We start from the raw sequence: 25,396 nt of genomic DNA, 5'->3' as shown, positions 1-25,396 counted from the left end.
AGATCCAACGGAGAGCAGCACGCCTCGTTACAGGATCATATAGTAATCGCGAAAGCGTTACGGAGATAATGGATAAACTCCAGTGGAAGACTCTGCAGGAGAGACGCTCAGTAGCTCGGTGGGGCTTTTGTTGAAGTTTCGAGAACTTACCTTCACCGAGGAGTCAAACAGTATATTGCTCCCTCCTACGTATGTCTCGCGAAGAGACCATGAGGATAAAATCAGAGAGATTAGAGCCCACTCGAAGGCATACCGACGATCTTTCTTTCCACGATACGAGACTGGAATAGAAGGGAAAACCGATAGAGGTACTCAAGGTACCCTCCGCCACACACCGTCAGGTGGCTTGCGGAGTAAAGATGTAGATGAAGATGTACCAAAACATAAGAGAGCTGAACTGTCGAAAGACGAAGAAACATTTTGCTCAACAACTTCTGCAAATAGGTGAAGACACATATCTTACTGCCGGCCTTGTTGGCCGAGCGGTTCTAGGCGCTACAGTTTGGATCCGCGCGACCGCTACGGTCGCAAGTTCGAATCCTGTCTTGGGCATGGATGTGTGTGATGTCCTTAGGTTAGTTACGTTTAAGTAGTTCTAAGTGTTCAGAGCCATTTGATTTGAGCATATCCTACTGACCAGATGATTGGCCTCATTAAACACAACAAGGATTTCTGCAACACAGCCACTGCTGATAACGAAAATTCAACCAAACTTAGTTTACAACCATACCGATCCGGAATGGCCACTTGAAATGGCAATTTTGGCCACTAAAAATAATATTGTCGAAAATATCAACTTAGTATTCAAAAGAAAATTTCCTGGCAAAGAGAGAATATTCAAATCGATCAACACGTTGGTAAACGTTGGAGAAAGTGTGAACACCTCTATAGAATTTCTAAGCACTCTGCAAGTACCAGGAATGCCATTACACTGCTTTCAACATAAAACTGTAAAACTGGATATCTCATCGTACAACTTAGAAATCTCAACTCATCTAAACTATTTAATGGCACAAGGATGATCATCAAATAGCTGTCAAATAACATAATCAAAGCTTAACTTATGACTGGAAAGAACAAAGGACACACACTATATATTCCCAGAATACCACTGATCACTACCGAACTGCCATTCCAGTTTCAAAGACTGCAATTTATAATCAAATTTACCTACAGTTTTTCAATTAACGAAGGGCAAGGATAAACTTTAAAATATTGCGGCATCGACCTCAGAGACTCCTGCTTCTCTCACGGTAACTATATGTGGTTTGCTCTCGAGTAGGAAATTCGAAAAATTTAAACCTGTATACTCCGGATAACAAAATGAAAAATGTTATTTATAAACAAGTACTGTTAATAGTTATAATACATTTCCAATAATTTGATTTTACTTCTTAAACTTTAACAAGTATCGTAAGTAGTTAGAATATGCTTTGAATGAATTTTTTTACATCTTATAATTTAAAGTTTATCCTTTCGTTTCAGCTATCACACGGTCTTCTACCAACTCCCTGAGCGAAGCTGGGTAGCCTAGGTAGTATTATATATGTTGTAGTTCCACTAAAATATCTCTCAGAGCAATAAGAGAATCCACAGTTATGACTGGACGATTATAGTTTCGTCTGGACATTACAGTTAACACTTTCATGTACGTCAAAAATTACAGGAACTCCAACACATTCAGTTTTTGTCATATAGTGTACCTGACATCGCAGATATCGTTATTGTTATTGTCTGACATCGACTTTGATTTTTGTGACTACTTTTCACAATAACCAAAACAAGTTACACGTTATTTTACTCTTTCTGGCAATATTATATTTTTTTTTAAGCTTTCTAGGTATATAAGTTCTTTTTGTCATCAGTCATCTGACTGGTTTGATGCGGCCCGCCACGAATTCATCTCCTGTGCTAACCTCTTCACCTCACAGTAGCACTTACAACCTATGTCCTCAATTATTTGCTGGACGTATTCCAATCTCCGTCTTCCTCTACAGTTTCTGCCCTCTACAGCTCCCTCTAATACCATGGAAGTCATTCCCTGATGTCTTAATAGATGTCCTATCATCCTATCCCTTCTTTTATCAGTTTTCCACATATTCCTTTCCTCTCCGATTCTGCGCAGATCCTCCTCATTCCTTACTTTATCAGTCCACCTAATTTTCAACATTAGTTTGTAGCACCACATCTCAAATGCTTCGATTGTCTTCTGTTCCGGTTTTCCCATAGCCCATGTTTCACAACCATACAATGCTGTACTCCAGACGTACATTCTCAGAAATTTCTTCCTCACATTGAGGCCGATAATTGATATTAGTAGACTTCTCTTCGCCAGGAATGCCCTTTTTGCCATTGCTAGTCTACTTTTGACGTCCTCCTTGCTCCGTCCGTCATTGGTTGTTTTACAGCCTTTGTAGCAGAATCCCTTAACATACTTCGTGATCATCAATCCAGATGTTAAGTTTCTCCCTGTTATCATTTCTACTACTTCTCATTACCTTCGTGTTTCTTCGATTTACTCTCAGCTCGTACTCTGTAATCATTAGACTGGTCATTCCGTTCAGTAGAAAATGTAATTCTTCTTCACTTTCACTCAGGATAGCAATGTCAGCAGCGAATCGTATCATTCATATCCTTTCATCTTGAATTTTACTTCCACTCCTGAACCTTTCCTTTATTTCCATCATAGCTTCTTCGATGCCCAGGTTGAACAGTATGGGAGAAAGACTACATCCCTGTCTCACATCCTTTTTAATCCGAGCACTTCGTTTTTGGTCGTCCACTCTTATTATTCCCTCTTAGCTCTTGTACATATTGTATGTGACCTGTCTCTCCCTATAACTTACCCCTACTTTTTTCAGATTTCGAACATCTTGCACCATTTTACATTGTCGAACGCTTTTTCCAGGTCGACAAATCCTATGAACGTGTCTTGGTTTAACCACAACGTCACAATTGCCACTCTCGTGCCTTTACCTTTCCTAAAGCCCTGATCGTCATCTAGCGCATCCTCAATTTTCTTTTCCATTCAAATGTGTATTATTGTTGTAAGCAACTTGAATGCTTGAGATGTTAAGTTGATGGTGCGATAATTCTCGCACTTTTCAGCTCTTGCCGTCTTCGGAATTATGTGGATGACGCTTTTCCGAAAGTCAGATGTTATGTCGCCAGACTCATACATTCTACACACTAACGTGAATAGTCGGTTTGTGCCACTTCCCCCAACGATTTTAGAAATGCTCATGGAATGTTATCTATCCCTTCTCCTTTTTTTGATGTCCTCCAAAGCTCTTTTAAACTCGGATTCTAATACTGGATCCCCTATCTCTTCTAAATCGACTCCTGTTTCTTCTTCTATCACATCAGACAAATCGCCCCCCTCATAGAGGCTTTCAATGTATTCTTTCCGCCTATCCGCTCTCTCCCCTGCATTTAACAGTGGAATTCCAGTTCCACTCTTAATGTTATAACCTTTACTTTTGATGTCACTGATGGTTGTTTTGACTTTCCTGCATGCTGAGTGTCCTTCCGACAATCATTTCTTTTTCGATGTCTTCATATTTCTCCTGCAGCCATTTCGTCGTGACTTCCCTGCACTTCCGATTTATTTCATTCCTCAGCGACTTGTATTTCTGTATTCCTGAGTCTCCCGGAACATTTTAGTACTTCCCCCTTTCATCGATCAATTGAAATATTTTCTTCTGTTACCCATGGTTTCTTCGCAGTTCTCTGTACCTACATTTTCCTTCCCAACTTCTGTAATGGTGCGTTGGAGATCTTGATCCATTGCTACAGAAGCCCTGATGTTGTATTATGCTTCATAATCGTCCGCTCGTTGTTCCATCTTCGGTGTCGTTATATAACTGCGAATATTATGATGAATGCAGGCGGCACTGTTTATGCTTTCTAAAACATACTGTAAGAAGGTAGTCTTCTTTTTTCTGCGTGCTGCTATATTACACCGTATTTTGGGTTGTATTAACTGTAGTATAAATATACATTTTGTCAAGAACTAGCCTTGGCTAGCTAAAAGCATAGTTTCATCTGCATTACACTTTTATTACAAGTTTCTCTATAAGTGAATGCTTACCTTAGATGTCACGCTTGCATATTTACAATTTGACCATATGTTTTTGTAACCATGGTGGCCAATTAATACCTGTGTAATTGCTTGTGTACAATTTTAATTTTCAAATGTTCAAATGAGTGTGAATTCCTAAGGGACCAAACCACTGAGGTCATCGGTCCCCACACTTACCCACTTCTTAAACTAACTTATACTAAGAACAACACACATACCCATGCCCGAGGTATTTGTTATTTTGAGGGTAAATTGTTAATTAAAATTTGGTAAAATTTGCAGAACACTTTGAAAAATCTTCTAGTAGTGTCTCCCTCTTGACAGTATTCCCGGATATACTATGGGTGAACCTCTGGTAGAAATAATTTCTAGAGTTGTTGCTAGGTATTTAATTGTTAAGACACTGCTCGCTATAAGCGGAAAATCTTAGAGTTAAGTTCTGCCACAAATACTTACTTCTCTTCAAGTGTTCAGTGCACTTGCCTCTTACTCATCGATATATTCATTTCATTGCAGTGCATTTTAACCATTCATCTATTACTGCAATTGGTGAGCATGAACACGTAGCACATCTACAGTCTGTTGCACCATGACCCCTTGGCAAAGATAAAACAAACTGAAGATATCCCTATCATTTTCTGACCTATCGACAGGCGATCGTTACGCTTTGTATTTATCGATAGTTTACATGTAAGAGTCTCTTGAATGTCTCTACACATGTCAGACTAAGGTAGAAGGTGAGATGAGTTCATCTACATCTACATAATTACTCTGAAATTCACAATTAAGTGCCTGGCAGAGGGTCTGTCGAACTACCTCTAAGTTATTTCCCTTCTCTTCCACTCTCAAAGATTTTTCGGCGGGACCTCCGATTTTTATTATTTTTTCGTGATGATCATTTCTCCCCACATAGGTAAGCGCCAACGCCAACAGAATGTTTTCGCAATCGGAGCAGGAAGTTGGTGATTGAAATTTCACTGAACGATCCTGCCCCAACAAAAAATTCTTTTGATTTATGACTGCCAGTCCAATTCACACATCGTGTCCGTAGCACTCTCTTCCCTGTTTCGTGATAATAAAAGACGAGCTGCCCTCCTTTGAACTTTTTCGATGTTCTCCGTGGACCCATCTGATGAGGATCCCACACCGCACAGCAATATTCCAGAAGAGGGTGGACAAGAGTGGTGTAAGCAGTGTATTGCACAGACCTATTGCATTTTCTGCGTGTTCTATCATTAAATCGCAATTGTTTGTTTGCTTTCCCTACACTATTATCTGTGTGATCATTCCAACTGAAGTTGTTCGATATTGTAATCCGTAAGTTTGTAAAATTTACAGCCTTTTAGATCTGTGTGGTTCCTAGTGTAACCGAAATTTAGCGAAATTTAATACTCATGTGGATGACTTTACACTTTTCACTATTTAGAGTCAGTTGCCACTTTTCGCATCATACAGATATCTTGTATAAATGATTTTGCAATTGGTTTCGAACATTTCATGACTTTAAAAGAGCATCATCAACAAACTTTTTAAAAGAGTTGTTCAGACTGCCTCCTTCTGGAAATTATAAGAAATCAGTTAGATATCCGCTGTCAATACAACTCATTGCTTTGCGAGAATAAAGTGCTAGTTGTGTTTTACAAGAATGAAATTTTCGAATCCGTGTTGACTGTTTGTCAATAATTCGTTTTCTTCGAGGTAAAGCTCATGAAAGAGACCATGTGCTACCTCATAATGCGATGAGCTAGTACTTTGGACAAGTGGAAGAAATAGTTTTCGCGTCAAATTACTTTTCACATAATTAAGAGAGGTCTATCATTGTCATAGTCAATCTGAGAGAACTTCTAAATAACAAAACACTAGGTGTGTGCTATTCTCTGGTTGTGATAAAACTGCCAGCTTAGTCGTTATCCGTTTACAGTATATATGAATGATCTAGCAGATAAGGTCGGAAGCTCGATGAGGCTGTTTTGCAGACGATGCTTATGTCTAACACGCGAAGACAGCAGCGAAACGGAGATAGATCTGTGCAGAATCGGTGATTAGCGCAGGAACCTTCAACATAAGTAAATTTAACATACTGCGAGTTAATAGACTAAGAAATTACGCTACTAGTGAAAACTCACTGAAGACAGTAACAATCGTAAAACACCTAGGAGCAACTGTATGGAGGGAGCCACAATTAATTGTAGGAAAAGCAGACGCCAGGCTGATATTGGCTGGCTGAATCTGAAGGAAACACAATTCATAAAACTAAACTCCTCCCGAACAGTCCTGAAGGCTCAACGATACCGACAGACCACCAATGTTATCCTCAGCCCACAGGCGTCATTGGATGCGGATATGGAGCGGCATGTGGTCAGCACACTACTCTCCCGGTCATATGTCAGTTTTCGAGATCGGAGCCCCTACTTCTCGTTTAGTCAGTGCGAGAGCTTTGTGGAGAAGCTCAACAAACTTCAATGGTAGTCGTTACATCAGTGCCGCTGCGTTTCACGTAGAGTGCTACGGTTGAAATTCCGAGAGCGTGCAATTGAAGAATAGTTGGGCAGCAAATTACTGCATCCTATTTATGTTTCGCAATAACACCACGACTAGAAAATCAGAGATGTGAATGTACGTAAATCATTACTCGCCTTTTTTGTTTCAGGAACTACGGAGCGGCCATGGAACAGAGGAAAGACATTCATGAATCAGCTAGCACAGCTGCTAGACGCCAGAGTGAAAGACTATGGAATCTTCCGGATGCCTCTTCACGACTACACCCAAGAGCTGAAGTGAGACCTCATTTATCAGCTTTGCTATATTCTACAAGTCATTGTCATTTTCGTGTAGGTATAAGTTAATTGTGATATTGTCATGAACTTATTTTGTAATCTGGTAATCAGGTATTGAACGAAAATATTGTCATCTAGTAGGCATAAAAATACCAAAGCGACAAAAATGTGTGCTCTTTAAAATAACTCATCAAAAGGGCCTGTGTCTGCTGACTGTACAGCACACCTTAGTGGTTTCAATATATCAGACGCAAGTTCTGTTTATTGCAAGAAGTTATCCAAGCAGTTATTTTACAAATACGATACTGGGCTTTATGTTAACACTGCCACGTAAGAAAAGAAGAACAAATGGAATCAGAGAGCGTGGCGGAAATTTTCAGGCGCTGTTTAAAATATTATCACTCGTTAGCCGATATGAACAAAGGTCTACATGTGCGCCAAATGATGGAAAGGTAATGTGTGCTTCCCCATGCATCACAAACTGTCATTGCAGCTGCACAAATCCCCGGCAGTCTTAATACGCAACAAGTAAGTCAAAGGTCCCTCACTGTAAATGAACGTTTTCCAGATAGCACACAGTTTCACAACGTCAGCCAACAAAATACTCGATGCCCACTGCTTAAGGAGGAGATCTCTGTTCAAAGATCTGTAGTGCATGTCATCAGATTGAAATTAAAATAATTATATAATAATTAAAATTAATTACAATTAAAATTATTTAAAATTAATTAAAATAATAAATAATTAAAATAATTATATCTGTTTATGTGAAGCAAGAGTTTATCGTTACTACATGGAAAATTGTGTATATTCTTCATAGCATTGAATGTAGGAACGTATTACATTGTTAACCCTAGCACCACTAGTCTCTGTCACAAGGATGTCTAGGGGGGGGGGGGGGGGAGGGCGATCAAAAATTGCCCTCACATTCTTTCCCTTTTTTAAGTTTTTTTTATTATTATTAAATGAACTAGGAATTTCTTTACTAGGTTGCAACACACTTTCCATAGTTATCAGGAACATGATAACAAATACCAACACAATAAATAAAGTAATGAATATGAGAAGTATTATTACATTTTTATCACGAAACTCTTTAATATACATTACACTTATATTAAGAAATCATGAAAGAACGTACAATAGCAAACCACAAATAAGAGAAGATAAAAGTCATAAATTACAATTGAGTTTTTCCTTCCTACTCATTTTCACTTTCAATTTCACATCCTTTGCATATGATTGTTTTTGCAGAATGAGTGAAACACACACACTTGGAACACCTGCAACAAACTTTAGACACTTTCGTCATCTTGTCTTTTTCCTTTGTAGAGTTTTTACTCTTCAAACAGATGTGACATCTTCTTCTTGATTAAAATTCAACAGACTGAAGACTTGCAGTAATGCTAGGATGCGGTTTCCTAGAACACTTTCCATTGCAGAGATGATAGGCTTTTGTAAACCCATAATTTTCTATGCTCTCTCTTCCACAGCTGGCCTAACGAGCTGTTGACCTAACTCTAGCAGCGGCAGCCTTCCTACATTATGCTTCTTCTTATTCCAGTTTGGGATGTTTTTCTTGACAATTGTTCCAGCATTGAGATAGGCAGTATCTAACAAGGTGAAAAAGAAAGATAATGTCCACCATCTGGTCCCTCGTTTTACTGAATGATGTCGCGTCATTTGATCAATGCTGTCTTTGCCCCCTTTGGTTTCACTGTATTAGAGACTGGTGTTTGTCCTTTTATTCTTTGTCGATTCATCCACCTTGTTATCATTGTGTTGTATGGAAAGAAGTAGGAGAATGTTAGTAGGCTTCAGTATGTAGATGTATGAAACCAAGGTAACTGGTGCGTTCCTTGTTTTCGGATCTGTGAATAAGACAGAGGAATATAGCTCTCGATCCTGCGGCTTCTTTAGCTGTTCTGGTACGTGTTTTCTGTTACTCTTTAATGTTTCAACCAAAGTTAACGTATCATTGTGAAGCTCCTCGGCTAGGTCTACGGATGTATAAACGCTCTGTTGTTATATTTCTTAGACTTCCTGCCAGCGGATTCACTAGGCGTCTAACAGCTGCCTTTGCACTCCGTTCCTCGGCAGGTCGTTCATCCATCCCTGCATAGACCTCCATTTTTAGAACATAACGGGTGTGTGCATCTGATAACATCCTAATCAATATGCCATACGTCCCAGTCTTGTCTTTCGTAAAGACCTTAAAGGGACATTATCCTCGAAATAGGGTGAGCATTTCATCGATTGTTAGATATGCACTTGGTATGTAGTATTTCACAAACATTTCGTCAATTTTGTCGAAACCTTCACGAATGGGGCAAAACTTATCCTGTTTACGTCTTTCGGTTCTTGTTTCTTTATCATCAGATCTAATCAGGGACAGAAATTCTCCACATCGAATACGACTCATTGTAGCTCTGTAGATATTCTTTCCCAGTACTTTCCCCCATAAGTCCTAAAGAGGCAGTCTGGTGTCATTATTTGTGCCCATGAGTATCAAAATACCAATGAAGGCGTACAGTTCTTCTATGGTTGTAAGTTTCAAGTTCCTATTACGAGCTTCTTGGTTTGTATAGTCCACGATAATCTTCATTATTTCAGGAGTCATAAAATTTTTGAAAGGTGCTGACATACTAGAGGTCAGGCCTTCATGAGTCAAACCTTCACGAAAATTCACTATATTTTGTACCGACCTGCGTATTTGCCTTGGAGGCGCAGTAATACATTCACTACCGCTTTTTTCCGAAACAGTGATGAAGGAAGCAGCTGCATGCTGCTCATCAGGGGATGAACTCCATGAATTTTAATCATTTTCAATTGCTCTGTCACTGACGTATGTCACAACTATATCATCTTCTTGTGGATCACTTTCATCACCTTCACTTGCTTCACATATTGTAGCTGACACCTCTTCATCTGTGAGAAACTTTTTATTAGAACTGCGAGTAATGTACAACTGATCGAACAACAAAGGAGATTTATTTCAAAACAACAGTGGCAACACAATACAGCGGTACCAACAGTCATAAATTGCATTTCTTTCTGCCATATTGAGAAATATTTTAACGAGAAAAGTGGTCTCACCGATGTCTAAAGGGGGGGGGGGGGGGAGGCAAAAACTGACCGCACTTAAATTAAATATGATAATAACTGACAAAAATCATAAAACCATGAGAGCACATACTCTAGATATTTCTCTACAACTACCTAAGTTCTTGCATCTTCACTCAATCAATGGATATATTACACAAACAAAACAAATACTGCCGGCAATTTTAGCCCCCCCCCCCCCCCGCACCCTTAGTGGTGCTAGAGTTAAGTTAAATTAAAATATATTTACCTGTACTTGACGTGCGACAGATAAACACAATACGTAGAAACAGTCTCGAGCTATACTCGTTTCACCACGAACGTAAATTGCTCTTTGGTCAGAATTATATCCATAAACAAATTATCGTTTCTTGCTCCGAGTCCGTGCAGTCTTCAGTCGCCACATTACTAACACAATGAGAACTGTTATGATTACGATATAAACAAGCCCTTTTGACAATCTAGGCGTTGTCAGTTTATAGTTCCTTTAACTTTATCTTTACCAGCGTCAGTGCTTATGAATATTCCTTGTAAGGTTGTCATGAACTTCTAAATATCGATTTAAATAATCGCTTAAAAAAGGGTGTGGCTCTGATCACTATGGGACTTAACATCTGAGGCCATCAGTCCCCTAGAACTTAGAACTACTTAAACCTAACTAACCTAGGGACATCACACACATCCATGCCTGAGGCAGGAATCGAACCTGCGACCATAGCGGCCACACGGTTCCAGACTAAAGTGCCTAGAACCGCTCGGCCACACTGGCCGGCAACAAAGGGTGTCCATAAATTACGAGGTCCTGCTGAAAATTAAAGCCTTTTCATGTGAAAAATCTTCAAGCTTTTTAAAGAAAACAAACATTATTGTCAATCTACGTCTTTATTTTTCATCTCTACATATTTATTTCTCAATATAGTCGTTCTGGAGACCAACACATTTCTCCTAGCGACAGACCAATTTTGTTGATACCGCCATTGTAGAATGTTTGACGCTGCTGACGAAACCACAACCTCACCTCCGCTTGCACGGTTCATCATTATCAAAGTGGAGTCCTCGATGGTGTTCTTTCAAGTTTTGCAAACAGGTCAAGTCGGGACTGTATGGAGGGTGGTCGATGACAGTGAACCCAATACATCGGATTATTGAATTGTCGCAGCGCTCGTGTGTGATCTGGCACTGTCTTACTGAAGGAGACGGTGCCCCATGTGTTGAAGAACACTACGCATTCGAAACTCGATTAAGGCACATTGTTTCTGACTCACCGACATAGTTACGTTACACAGTGCAAAGGTGCGAGCTACAATTCAACATCTCTGAGTGGCATGCGCTGATATCGTTTCATGTCATCGCATCTTCGATTGATGAATAATCATCGATCCATTCTTATTTCAGAGCATTTCAATCATTCGTCTAATTTCGTAATGGTCAATCATTCACACGACATCTATTATCTGCCACACCATGATTCCTTTGCAAGCGTGAAATATGGGTTTATGAGTTACCTGTTGGTACGCAATACCCGCGTCAGAGTGTCTGCGGTAGGAAGGACAGAGCCATAGCGAGATTCAACATCTTTCGTATTGTGAACTTTCTCTTTATTTTAACAGAACAAACTAAGATCGAGTTATTTATTTATTGGAATAACACTTCCAATGGTATTGACTCTTGGGAAACAGAATAATTCACAATCAAAAATCTGTACCAGATTCATTAATAGCAGACAAATTAAATACAATAATAACGCCTGTAGCAGTACAAGAAAAGAGCTAAAAATTCTTTGTCGGAGGAAGTATAACATACACAATCCAAAATAGAAATAGACTCTGAAAATAAACACCATAAAAGAAAATTACCATACAGATAGCAAAGGAGCGCAAGACAAGCAAGAGAAATAACCAGAGAAAATTTATGGTAAATATTCCGTTCTGAACAACTAGTGAGAACCTTCATGAATTTAGCAGATCATAAATCTCTTAGAATTTGGCTTTTCAAATACCATCAGTGCATACAAGGAGTATGATTAATTCAGTTGGCCGAGCCACACTTGTATAAACACATTTAATTGAACAAATCTAGTATTTACTCAATCGGAAAATTAACCGGTTCATACTTCAACAATTTAAAAGAGCTAGAAAAAAATTAAAAGTACAGATGCAGGAAGCGCGCAATGATTAAGACACAAATAAATACATCGACGTGCTCTCCAATCCGGTCTTGGCAAGGCGTTGTGGGTTCGGACCACCTGCACCCGGCTGGCCGTTTTGTCGAGCGGGGACTTGGCTCCTCTTTGGGACGCTGCACCTAACCTTTCAACCAAGTCCCTCCAAAAGAAACAGAAATGGTAGCTTAATTGACAGAAAAATACAGAATTTAGTTCAGGAATTGGGCCAGGCGTCTACTATAGACCGAGCGCTGCCACAAGACAGTCAAAATTACAGCAACAAGAAAACCAAGAAAATAATTTTTCAATGAGTTAACAGAGCCAAATCAACGAAACTTGTAAAGCGGTCAAAAACTAATTACAGTTACAGAGCACGAAGTTCGATTGCCAACCACAAATTGTAGAAAACTCACGCCACGTGGGCGAGGGACTAAACAGGTAACCGCCACTTGGAGCGGAGCACTAAACGCGTTCGGTTGGCTAACCAACCCTGACTAACAACAGATTGAACGTAACTTTCCGAGCAACATTATAGGCACTACAAAAAACTAGTAACAAACAAAGAGGAAATTCCTCGTTGATAGAGGCTTAGAGGGCCTAATAATTAAGATTAAGAGAACGCCCCCCTTGCAAACAATTAAAAAAGACACAAACTTGGTAGTAAAAACATCCACAAAGAGGAAAATGAAAATGGCGCTCCAGTAATAGTACCTGCAGGAGGTCGTTCTTCAAATGAATCCACTTAAAATATAAATGCGATGCCTTACAGCAAATAACAGACTGAAGCATTAAATAAACAAACAATCGGAAAACTACCGAACTAAACAATCAACGGTTGTTATAGGAAATGGCAATTATACTATGGTTACTACCGATGCTCTGCTCACCCGCATCCGACAAACCAAATCGGAAGCTCACCAGACACATCCGTACTACGATCCAGGAAGAAAAACGAGGAGTCAACACAGCGGCGGTCCATCTCTAGGACCGATCGGTCGCTGAAGCACATAGCACGCTCCTTCCCATGGCACGCGCTCCACACGTCCATAGGTTTGCAGCCGACCGTAACCGAGGTAATACTGGTTCGCAACCCAGAAACCACCTGAGTTTGTCTTCCATGTATCGCTGTTACAATCAGAGCCTTTGACTGTTAACTGCCGAACTTTCACCAGCCACCAACTGCCGGCACACTACTCGGCCCGCCGCCAGGCTCGAACTTGGCCACCTCGCCTCGGGTGAAACATTTCAGCTTCCCGGTCTTACAGTCACTGCCTTCACCTCTGATATTCGCACTAACCACGCTTTCCTAAGTCAAAGATGTGATGTTCTACTAGAAAACATGGCGCGATCTATTGATCGTACAACTATTCACCTATCATTTCCTGACCTATTAACAAGCGATCGTTAGGATACTCAAGATCTGTTGATAATTTAAGTGAAAGATTCTCTTGAATGTCTCTGCGCAGGCCAAACTATCATCATAAAAGGTGTGATGAGGGCGACATGCTCAAATGGATTGAAAATGCGCGTCTTGTGTTTCAGTCCTTTACTTTAGCTCGACATACCTGTGAAAAAAGCCCGTAGTAAGTAGTCAGATGACCCGTGGTGGCTACGGAGTCCGTCCTTCTCGTCCAGTCCACCTATCTGGAAACTTGAAGTCAAGTCGCAAGTGTTCCAACTCTCATATCTTGTCCAGGTAAATATCACTGTTGACGGTTGGATCGCTGGAAAAGAGTGGACCAACGATGCAATTTCTGACGTAACTCTGATCACACGTTGACCTTAAGATGCCGTCTTTACATTTCGCAGTGTAATAGCCATATAGGAACATTATTACAGCAGAGTTTCCGGGATACTTGAAAAATTGACTCATCAGCGAAAGAAATATTTTCCGAGAGGTAATTGTTAGCGTAAACCTTGGTTAGCACTGCATACTGTTCGCGCTGACTTTTGCCGTTCGATTTAAGTACCTGAAGCAGTTGCACCTTGTAGACATAAAGACGTAACCTCTTATGCAAGATTTTGTGCACTGTTGATCTCTGGCCGCTGTACACACTAATATTTTGTGACACTCCTTGCAGAGTCCGTCGTTCGTTGTTCCTGCGTCTGAAACCGATGTCTGTTTATGGAGAAGACTGCCTGTTTCTATAAATAACGTATTCTAAACCCGAATACTTGCTCTGGAGGGTGGTGCCCTTCCACACTGTCAAAAAAGTATAATTGTAGTAGGATATCGAGCTTTGGCTCTACTAACAGGTTACAAACTAAGATTTCTTATACGTCGTGCCTATTTTTCGTCGAATCTGCATAACGTGGGAGAAAGGAACAGAAAGTGTGTGTTACCTTTTCACGTGTTGTAAATATATGATATAGTTCCCAAATCTAAAATGACGGACATAATTTACGGATATACTACTCGTGCTCTTCGCCACTCCTTGCGAACAGAACAATGCCGGTCACCCTTTCCATTATTAGTCAACGACATACACTACCGCAAAAAGAATCGGTACGCCGGCCGGAGTGGCCGATCGGTTCTAGGCGCTACAGTCTGGAACCACCACGGTAGCAGGTTCGAATCCTGACTCGGGCATGGATGTGTGCGATGTCCTTAGGTTAGTTAGGTTTAAGTAGTTCTAAGTTCCAGGGGACTGATGACCTCAGAAGTCCCATAGTGCTCAGAGCCATTTGAACGAAAGAATCGTTACGCCCTTTCACAAGTTCCCAGTTCACTCAAGGTTTATTGCTGTAACCGCGCGTATAGAGTACATAAAATGATTACATTTACAGATTAACAACACATGCTGTTCTGGGGTAACAGGGATTGATCCATACCGATTTTCCTGTATTAGGATGTGTTGTAACATCCACGGGCTGCAATGCAGCTGCTAACTCTAATACCCAGTCATTCATATAGATGGCGAATGCTGAACTATGACACACTACGCCACGCCTGCTCGACCTGTTCACGTAGTTCTGTTAGGAATTGTTGGTTGATGAGTCGCACAAGTCACTTCTCGTTCCGTCAAATCATTGGAGATATGTCCAGAGATGGCACTGGCCAGGAAAGTTGCTGCACGTCTTGCAGACCACATTGAGTTTCACGGGCAGTGTGTGGGCGTGCATTATCCTCATGGAACAAACATCACATTCCTGTTGCAAAGCCACACGTGGTAGCCACACGGTCTGAGGCGCCATGCCAAAGGTCGCGCGGCTCACGCCGTCTGAGGTTAGAGTCCTCCCTCGTGCATAGGAGTGTGCTTGTTGTCCTCAGCGTATGTTATTTAGATTCAATAGTGTGTAAGCCTAGGGACCGATGACCTCAGCAGTTTGGTCCCATAGGAACTTACCGAGGCAAGAACGGCAAAAGAACCAGTCTATCAACATTCCGCACGCACGGAGCTCTGGTTAGCGTCCCCTCCAGAAATAAGAAAGCGAGATTTATATCTTATTGCACCCCAGAGCATATTGCCTGATATGGGGCCTGTGTGTCTTGGACGAATTCACTCTAACGACAGGACTCATCATATCTACGTCGTACGCGCAAACGATCATCACCTGCATGCAGGCATAATCTACTTTATCGCTAAAGACCACGGTGCTACATTTCACATTCATAGTGATCCTCTGGCGGCACCAGTCGAGATGTGCACTTTGATGCCCTGCCGTGAGTGTAAGACGAGCTAGAGGTGTTCGTATCCATAGTCCCACTGCTGATACCCGGTTCACAATTGCTTTGTTGACATGTCTTATCTGTACTGTGGCAGCTGTACGATCTGCCATTGCTGCCTTCAGAAAACAACGATCCTGGCGGAAGTGTTGCCTGAATATACTGAATCTCGTCTACGGGTGTGAGAATGTTCACGTGACCACTGATACCAGCATCGCTGCGCAGCTGACGCGCGATGGCCGACTTATGTGGAACTTCTCCGAAAAAACCATTCTGCCACTCGGAAGGCCACAAGTGACCGAACGAGGTGGAGCAGTGCTTAGACACTGGACTCGCATTCTGGAGGACGACTGTTCAATCCCGCGTCCGGCCATCCTCATTTAGGTTTTCCTGATTTCCCTAAATCGCTCCAGGTAAACGACGGGATGTTTCCTTTCAAAGGGCACGGCCGACTTCCCTCCCCGTCCTTCCCTAATCCTATGAGACCGATGACCTCGCTGTCTGGTCTCCTTCCCCAAAACAACCAACCAACCAACCAAGGCCACAAGTGACCCCTTTCAAATTCTCTCAGTTGCCTGTAGAAAGCACGATTGCGTCTCCGTGGCATTATTGCCTGCTTGCTTCACACGTTTGCACAACAATGAGTCTGCTAGATGTGATCATTCCTTATTAAAGGGTAGGCGCAACTGACTCTGTGGTAGCTATGCCACTACGTCTCTAGTGGCGGGCGACCTTGAAAACATTATCAGTTCATGTACTATCCCCCAGATAGCACATGCCGCCATCGAATCAAAAACGACGTCCCTTTCCAGGTGTACTAATTATTTTTCTGGTAGTGTAATTGTTTACATTTTCACACCTGATTTGTTGAATATAATGTGATATTTCATGAATATTGCTGATGCTACCACCTCATCATCGACATGCAATGTCTTACGTAATTTAACCGAAACCAGTCAAGTGTAATAAACAAAATAGCAACTTTCTGTTTAAAGTTATGTTTCTGGTTATCAGTCACTGAGGTTTTATAAATGCTGTATCTAAAGTACTGCATATCAATACACCCCACAAAAATTCTGCAATTCATTTGTTGTATTGGTATGTCACAATTTTTGTGTTACGTTTTCTTTTCGTCATGAACATCGAGTTCAGTGGTATGTGGAAACACGTTCTTGATGCTCATCAATGTTCATATCCATACGTCCATATTTTCATATTGCCTCACAGAATTAAGTATATGCACCAGACAAAGTTTTGAAACGCTCTATAGTATGAAGAAATCCAAAAATTTTCCGACTCTCATTCAGGAGGGGCCTAATTTGAATCATTAATTGGTTATTAAAATTTAAGTTTTCCAGAGTTTCCCCAAATCGTGTGACGCAAATATTGCAGTGATTTTCTTTGTTTTTGTAATTTTTTTTTCCCCAAGTGCGACCCATGTTCCGTGCCCAGTTCTTTTCAGACAGAGCTCGGGTCACCTGCCCAGTGGCCCGTCATCTACGGGAGGTTGAGTCCTAATCCTCCAACTCAACCAATATTTCTTCTGCTCTAGAAAGCTGTCCGTGTCATTTGGATCTACTTCCCTCCTCACCCGACATTTCATACTTTATCTCCACAGCTAAAAATCTGAGATTGCATGACAATATTGCTTGGACATTCTTGGTCTTTTTAACGTCTTTTTCACTGACTCGAGTTTCATGTCCGCCAGGCGCACGATTACAGACGCTTTTTCCTATATCCACAGCACCAGTAAAGTTTTGAAACTGTGACCAACGTCGTTTGGCGTCCCTGCACGAATCTAAACTCACATGGTTGATCGATTTACTGTACTCTGAGCCATTCTTACAACCTATCCTATAATGGACAGATGTTTTGCCCATGCCACATAGAGTCGCCATTAAACTCCGTTCCGATTTTCAGCACCGTAAGCAGGTGGGCGTGATGTTTTGGCTTTTCAGTGTACTGTATTCGTGCATAGGTTCGTGGCGTTTTCATTTTGCATGTTGGTATATAGTTTAGTTTGGTTTTTCTTCGATTTTTATTTGTAGTTCACTGTTATTACTTGAGTTAATATATTGTCTTTTTTTCATTTGGGGATAGTGGAGGGGGGCTAGGAAACGGAGTGCCAAGTGCAGAAATCGAAACATTTCCGACATATTCTCCAAAAAATGTTTCAAATGACTTTATGGGACTTAACATCAGAGGTCATCAGTCCCCTAGAACTTAGAACTACTTAAACTTAACTAACTTAAGGACATCACTCACATCCATGCCCAAGGCAGGTTTAGAACCTGTGGCCGCAGCAGTCGTTCGGCTCCGGACGGAAGCGCCTAGAACCGCTCGGCCGGCGACATATTCTTCTGTATGAGTTTTATAGAGGCGTGAAAGCAGCAAAGGTAGCCAGAAACATTTTCATCGTGTATGGGGATAATGCTATTGGGCAGAGCACCGCAAGAAATGGTTTTCTCCTTTTAAGGAAGATGGTTTTGACAATAGTGAATCTCCACGTTCAGGAAGACCTTGGGAGTTTCATGAAGATCGTTTAAACGCATTAAACCACAATGATCGACGTCACTGTGCTCGAGAACTGGCACATGTGATGAACTGTGATCATTACACCATCGTGCGACATTTGCATGCAACGGGGAGTGTCAAAAAATCACGTTTATTGATACCGCATGTTATAATCCAAAATCAAAAAACCAGCGAGTGGACAGATGTAGACCTCTGCTTGCTTACCTTTAGTTGGTTCATGTACAACACCGACCATTCTTAACGTTTCTCATTAGTGATTACGAGAAATGGTGTCATTATGCTAACATAAGGAGTGAAAGTAATGTTTGGGACCAAACAAAGCAGCAATTCCCGGTACATAGACTTGCGCGCATCTCAAAAATATAATGTTACGCATCTGATGGAACTGCGACGGTGGGGTGTACTACAAACTGCTTCCCTGAGAGGTAACCATCAATGCTGACATTTACTGTCAACAACTGAGTCGTCCTGCAGACGCAGTTCAAGAAAAACGACCAGGAAGAGTACGTAAAGTGATGCTACTCCCTGATAACGCCCGCCCGCACTCTGCTAGACTGATAAAAACCACTACAGGAGTTGGGAGATCATTCCGCTCACATCTTATTCATCTGATCTAGCGCACTCAGATTTTCACCTTTTCCACTCTCTATCGAACAGCCTTCAAGGGGATTTCGGATGAAAATGCCCTGCGAACAAAGATAGACGAGTTCTTCACCTGAAGAGCACGTAGCTCCTACAGTCGCGGTATCGAAAATTTACCACAAAGTTGGCAGACATGTTATTAATGGCCAAATTCTCTGTTATGTGTTCGCTGTTTTTTGTGAACTTGTGGATAAATGCTACGAACTTATTCACCAATCCATTATATTGCTGAATTTCTGTCTTTCCCTCAAAATGTTTTATCGATAAATTGAATTCTTCTGGAACCCATGCATTCTTGCCAGTTAGCTCCTTGTACCAGTTACTTCCTTGCATCGAAAGCTCAGTGATTTCCCTTTTTAGAGATGTCCATTCCTTTTCAATTGAACCACTGATTTTCATATTGTTATATATCTACAACCTTAGAGAAATTCAAACGTTCATCATCATTCTCAGTACTTCAGTGTCCTACTTCTTTCCACATTAACTGTGCCGGATCATTCTCTTAAACTTTAGCGTAATTATTATTAATAAACAGTGATCTGAGTCAATATTTGCTGCTAGGTAAGTTTTACAATCCAGTCCCTGGTTTCGAGATCTCTGTCTGACGATGACATAATGTAGTTGGGATGGTCTCTAGTCTCCACAATTTTCTTGAGATTTTTTATTACTGTGTTCGCTATCATCAGCTGAAATTTGTTGCAGAGCTATACTAGTCTTTCTCGTCTCTCATTCCTAGTAACGAGACCGTATTCTCTCGTAACTCTGTTTTATACACCTTCTACGACAAATTCCAAACTTCCATAATTAGATTTCCAGATCCCTTTGCGCGCTGAATCTACATCTACATCCACATCATACTGCGCAAGCCAACTAATGGTGTGTGGTGGAGGGTACTTTTTGTACCACTAACTTAGCTCTCCAATCCTGTTCCACCGACGAATAGCGCGTGGGAAGAATGATTGTCGGCAAGCCTCTGTGTTGGCTCTCATGTCTCGAATTTTCTCCTTATGGTCTTTAAGCGAGACTTATGTGGGGGGAAACAATATGTTGATCGACCCTTTTCCGGAAAGTATTCTTTCAAAAGCCAGCCGTAGTGGCCGAGCGGCTCTAGGCGCTACAGTCTGGAGCCGCGCGACCGCTACGGTCGCAGGTTCGAATCCAGCCTCGGGCATGGATGTGTGTGTTGTCCTTAGGTTGGTTAGGTTTAAGTTGTTCTAAGTTCTAGGAGACTGATGACCTCAGAAGTTAAGTCCCATAGTCCTCAGAGCCATTTGAACTCTCTCAAAACTTCAATAGAAAACCTCTGTGATGCACAAAGCCTGTCTTGTGACGTCAGCCAATGAAGCTTGTTGAGCATCCCCGCAATGCTCTCATCCCAGCTAAACGATCCAGCGGCCCCCTCTTCGTTGGTTAGCACACTGGACTCGCATTCGGGAGGACGACGGTTCAATCCCGTCTCTGGCCATCCTGATTTAGGTTTTCCGTGATTTCCCTAAATCGCTTCACGCAAATGCCGGGATGGTTCCTTCGAAAGGGCACGGCCGATTTCCTTCCCCATCCTTCCCTCATCCGAGCTTGCGCTCCGTCTCTAATGACCTCGTTGTCGACGGGACGTTAAACACTAACATCCTCCTCCTCCTCCCTCTTCGTTGGATCTTCTGTATCTCTTCTATCGGTCCTGTCTGGTCGCAATCCCAGATAAATGAACAATACTCAAGAATTGGTCAAACAAGGGCCTCAAAAGTCTTTTTCTTCGTGGATGAGACACATTTCCTTAGGATTTTTCCTATGAATTGAGTCTGGCATCTGCTTTGCCCAATCTTGGTTTTATGTGGTCATTCCACTTAAGGTCGCTGTGGATAGTTACTCTTAGATATTTTACGGCAGATACTGTTTCCAGGGGTTTGTCATCAACAGTGTAGCTATAGAGCACTGGATTTCTTTACCTATGTATGCGCAATATGTTGCATTTATACTGCCAGAGCCCGCATCATTCAACAATCCTCTGAACGTCATTCTGCAAATTTACTATCGCTTGGCGTTGTTACTTTGTTATAAACAACCGCATCATCTGCGAATTGCCTTAGAGAGCACCCAACGCTTTCTGCTACATCATTTATATATATTTTAAACAGTAACTGTCCTATCACACTTCCTTAGGGTGCACCGGAAATTATCTGCCGATTTTGTTTCGTTAAGAGCGACGTGTTGAGTTCTGTCTGCAGAGAAGTCTTGAATACAGTCACAAAGCTGCTCCGATACTTTAAGCTCGAATTTCTTTCACTAAACGACTGTGCCGGACGGTATCAAATGCCTTTCTGAGGTCAATAGACAGGGCATCAACCTGAGCGCCATTGCCTACGGCGCTGTGTATCTGATGGGGGAAGAGAGCGAACTGAGTTTCGCAGGAATCTGTTTGCGGAATGCATGTTGATTTTTATAGATGAGATTTTCCTTCTCCAAGAACGTCACAATTCCTGAGCATAAAACATGTTACACAATTCTACAACAGATTGACGTCAATGATGTACGTCTATGATCGTGTGCATCTGTCCTACAGCCATCCTTAAAAACGGGAATGACCTACGCTTTCTTCCAGTCGCTAGGTACTCTTCGTTGCTCAAGCGATCTACGATAAATTACTGCTAGAAAGTGGGAAAGATCTTTCTGATAATCTTTGTAGAATCTTATAGGTATATCATCTGCTCCTGACGCCTTTCCACTACTAAGGAAGTGCAATTTCTTTTTTCTATTTCGCGATCGCTTATCTCAATATCTGCCATTCCGACGTTCGTACGACTACTGAAAGAAGGGACAGTGTTACAATCATCGGTGGTGAAACAATTTCGGAAGACCGAATTTAAGTTTTGGCCTTCTCCCTCTCATCTTCCGTTTCGGTGTCAGTATGGTCACTGAGTGAATGAAGAGATGATTTTGACCCACTTACTGATTTACTGATTTTACATACGGTCAAAACTTCTTAGGTTTTTTACTCAGATCGGCCAAAGTCATTGAACGCTTCTCTCATTGCTCTCCTTATGCCCAATTTCTTTTCGTTCAGATTTTGTTTGTCAGCTACGTTTTTACTTCTCTTGAATCTGAGATTGAGTTCTCTTTGTTTACGAAGTAGTCTTATTAAACCATGGTGGGTCTTTTCCATCCCTTAACATGTTACTCCGAACATATTTGTCTGGGTCGTACTGATGTCTCCTTTAAATTTTTTCCATTTGTTTTCAACATCTTCGTCATCACCGAACATTTGATAGTGACTGCTCAGATACTCTGAAATTTGTGTGCTGTCACTACTGCTAGGGAAAAATATCTTCCTACTTTTCTAAACATTCTTTGTCAGACCCGTTGTCATGCAAGCTATCACTGCCTGATGATCACTTATACGTTCCTCTACATTAACTGATTCAATAAGTTCTGATCTGTTTATTGCCAGGAGGTGTAAGACGTCACCCTCACGAGTTGTGATGTTAGAAAGAACTCCGCCTGCAGCTGGTAAAATTTTTGTGAGCTAAAACACGACCAGTTTCGTGGCTTCAAGCCTTATCATCAGATGCGCCTACGCGGTAGAAAGAAGGATACAGTGTCACCAGATGTTGTGAACGTTAAAAGAGTTGGTTCTCTAACTATCTGCTCAATTTCCGGACAAGACATCCAGAACCATGTCACACGAATTCTTGTCGCTGGCACCAGTATTGATAGCGTGACACTCCAAATCTATACCTGGCAAGTTGAAGTCACTCACTATTACAAAGCCATAGGGTGGTGGGGTTTCGGGTTCCGCTGGGTAGGTCAGGAGTCCACTACACGCAACAAGCGGCTACACGGGTAGCAGGGGTTGTGTGGCGTGGGCTGGGCGGTTTTTTTAGGTTAGATGGCCTTGGGCAAGTACAGAAAGGGCAACAGCCTCAACTGGTGCGGGGCAAAGTCAGCACATGCGGGGACCAAGCAGGAATCGGTATTGTAATTGTAAACTGTCGAAGCTGCGTTGGTAAAGTACCGGAACTTCAAGCGCTGATAGAAAGCACCGAAGCTGAAATCGTTATAGGTACAGAAAGCTGGCTGAAGCCAGAGATAAATTCTGCCGAAATTTTTACAAAGGTACAGACGGTGTTTAGGAAGGATAGATTGCATGCAACCGGTGGTGGAGTGTTCGTCGCTGTTAGTGGTAGTTTATCCTGTAGTGAAGTAGAAGTGGATAGTTCCTGTGAATTATTATGGGTGGAAGTTACACTCAACAACCGAGCTAGGTTAATAATTGGCTCCTTTTACCGACCTCCGGACTCAGCAGCATTAGTGGCAGAACAACTGAGAGAAAATTTGGAATACATTTCACATAAATTTTCTCAGCATGTTATAGTCTTAGGTGGAGATTTCAATTTACCAGATATAGACTGGGACACTCAGATGTTTAGAACGGGTGGTAAGGACAGAGCATCGAGTGACATTATACTGAGTGCACTATCCTAAAATTACCTCGAGCAATTAAACAGAGAACCGACTCGTGGAGATAACATCTTGGACCTACTGATAACAAACAGACCCGAACTTTTCGACTCTGTATGTGCAGAACAGGGAATCAGTGATCATAAGGCCGTTGCAGCATCCCCGAATATGGAAGTTAATAGGAATATAAAAAAAGGGAGGAAGGCTTATCTGTTTAGCAAGAGTAATAGAAGGCAGATTTCAGACTACCTAACAGCTCAAAACGAAAATTTCTGTTCCGACACTGACAATGTTGAGTGTTTATGGAAAAAGTTCAAGGCAATCGTAAAATGCGTTTTAGACAGGTACGTGCCGAGTAAAACTGTGAGGGACGGGAAAAACCCACCGTGGTACAACAACAAAGTTAGGAAACTACTGCGAAAGCAAAGACAGCTTTACTCCAAGTTTAAACGCAGCCAAAACCTCTCAGACAAACAGAAGCTAAACGATGTGAAAGCTATGCGTGAAGCGTTCAGTGAATTCGAAAGTAAAATTCTATGTACCGACTTGACAGAAAATCCTAGGAAGTTCTGGTCTTACGTTAAATCAGTAAGTGGCTCGAAACAGCATATCCAGACACTCCGGGATGATGATGGCATTGAAACAGAGGATGACACGCGTAAAGCTGAAATACTAAACACCTTTTTCCAAAGCTGTTTCACAGAGGAAGACCGCACTGCAGTTCCTTCTCTAAATCCTCGCACAAACGAAAAAATGGCTGACATCGAAATAAGTGTCCAAGGAATAGAAAAGCAACTGGAATCACTCAACAGAGGAAAGTCCACTGGACCTGACGGGATACCAATTCGATTCTACACAGAGTACGCGAAAGAACTTGCCCCCCCCTTCTAACAGCCGTGTACCGCAAGTCTCTAGAGGAACGGAAGGTTCCAAATCACTGGAAAAGAGCACAGGTAGTCCCAGTCTTCAAGAAGGATCGTCGAGCAGATGCGCAAAACTATAGACCTATATCTCTGACGTCGATCTGTTGTAGAATTTTAGACCATGTTTTTTGCTCGAGTATCATGACGTTTTTGGAAACCCAGAATCTACTATGTAGGAATCAACATGGATTCCGGAAACAGCGATCGTGTGAGACCCAGCTCGCTTTATTTGTTCATGAGACCCAGAAAATTTTAGATACAGGCTCCCAGGTAGATGCTATTTTTCTTGACTTCCGGAAGGCGTTCGATACAGTTCCGCACTGTCGCCTGATAAACAAAGAGCGAGCCTACGGAATATCAGACCAGCTGTGTGGCTGGATTGAAGAGTTTTAGCAAACAGAACACAGTATGTTGTTATCAATGGAGAGACGTCTACAGACGTTAAAGTAACCTCTGGCGTGCCACAGGGGAGTGTTACGGGACCGTTGCTTTTCACAATATATATAAATGACCTAGTAGATAGTGTCGGTAGTTCCATGCGGCTTTTCGCGGATGATGCTGTAGTATACAGAGAAGTTGCAGCATTAGAAAATTGTAGCGAAATGCTGGAAGATCTGCAGAGGATAGGCACTTGGTGCAGGGAGTGGCAACTGACCCTTAACATAGACGAATGTAATGTATTGCGAATACATAGAAGGAAGGATTCTTTATTGTATGATTATATGATAGCGGAACAAACACTGGTAGCAGTTACTTCTGTAAAATATCTGGGAGTATGCATGCGGAACGATTTGAAGTGGAATGATCATATAAAATTAATTGTTGGTAAGGCGGGTACCAGGTTGAGATTCATTGGGAGAGTCCTTAGAAAATGTAGTCCATCAACAAAGGAGGTGGCTTACAAAACACTCGTTCGACCTATACCTGAATATTGCTCATCAGTGTGGGATTCGTACTATATCGGGTTCACGGAGGAGATAGAGAAGATCCAAAGAAGAGCGGCGCGTTTCGTCACAGGGTTATTTGGTAACCGTGATAGCGTTACGGAGA

The 25,396-nt window shown here is 41.7% G+C and overlaps 1 protein-coding gene across 1 annotated transcript in view; it reads left to right on the top strand.

The window, feature by feature from the left end:
* LOC124613390 overlaps positions 1-25,396 on the top strand; it is an 84,587-nt gene that overhangs the window by 32,616 nt on the left and 26,575 nt on the right. Inside the window, exon 3 of the mRNA XM_047142093.1 lies at positions 6,732-6,858. Within this exon, the coding sequence (XP_046998049.1) occupies positions 6,732-6,858 (127 nt within the window). The remainder of the gene's footprint in view (positions 1-6,731; positions 6,859-25,396) is intronic.

The sequence above is a fragment of the Schistocerca americana genome, chromosome 4 (assembly GCF_021461395.2).
Source record: "Schistocerca americana isolate TAMUIC-IGC-003095 chromosome 4, iqSchAmer2.1, whole genome shotgun sequence".
Lineage (NCBI taxonomy): Eukaryota > Metazoa > Arthropoda > Insecta > Orthoptera > Acrididae > Schistocerca > Schistocerca americana.
The sequence above is the reverse complement of the archived record's forward strand: the minus strand, read 5'-3'. Positions and strand labels throughout refer to the sequence as shown.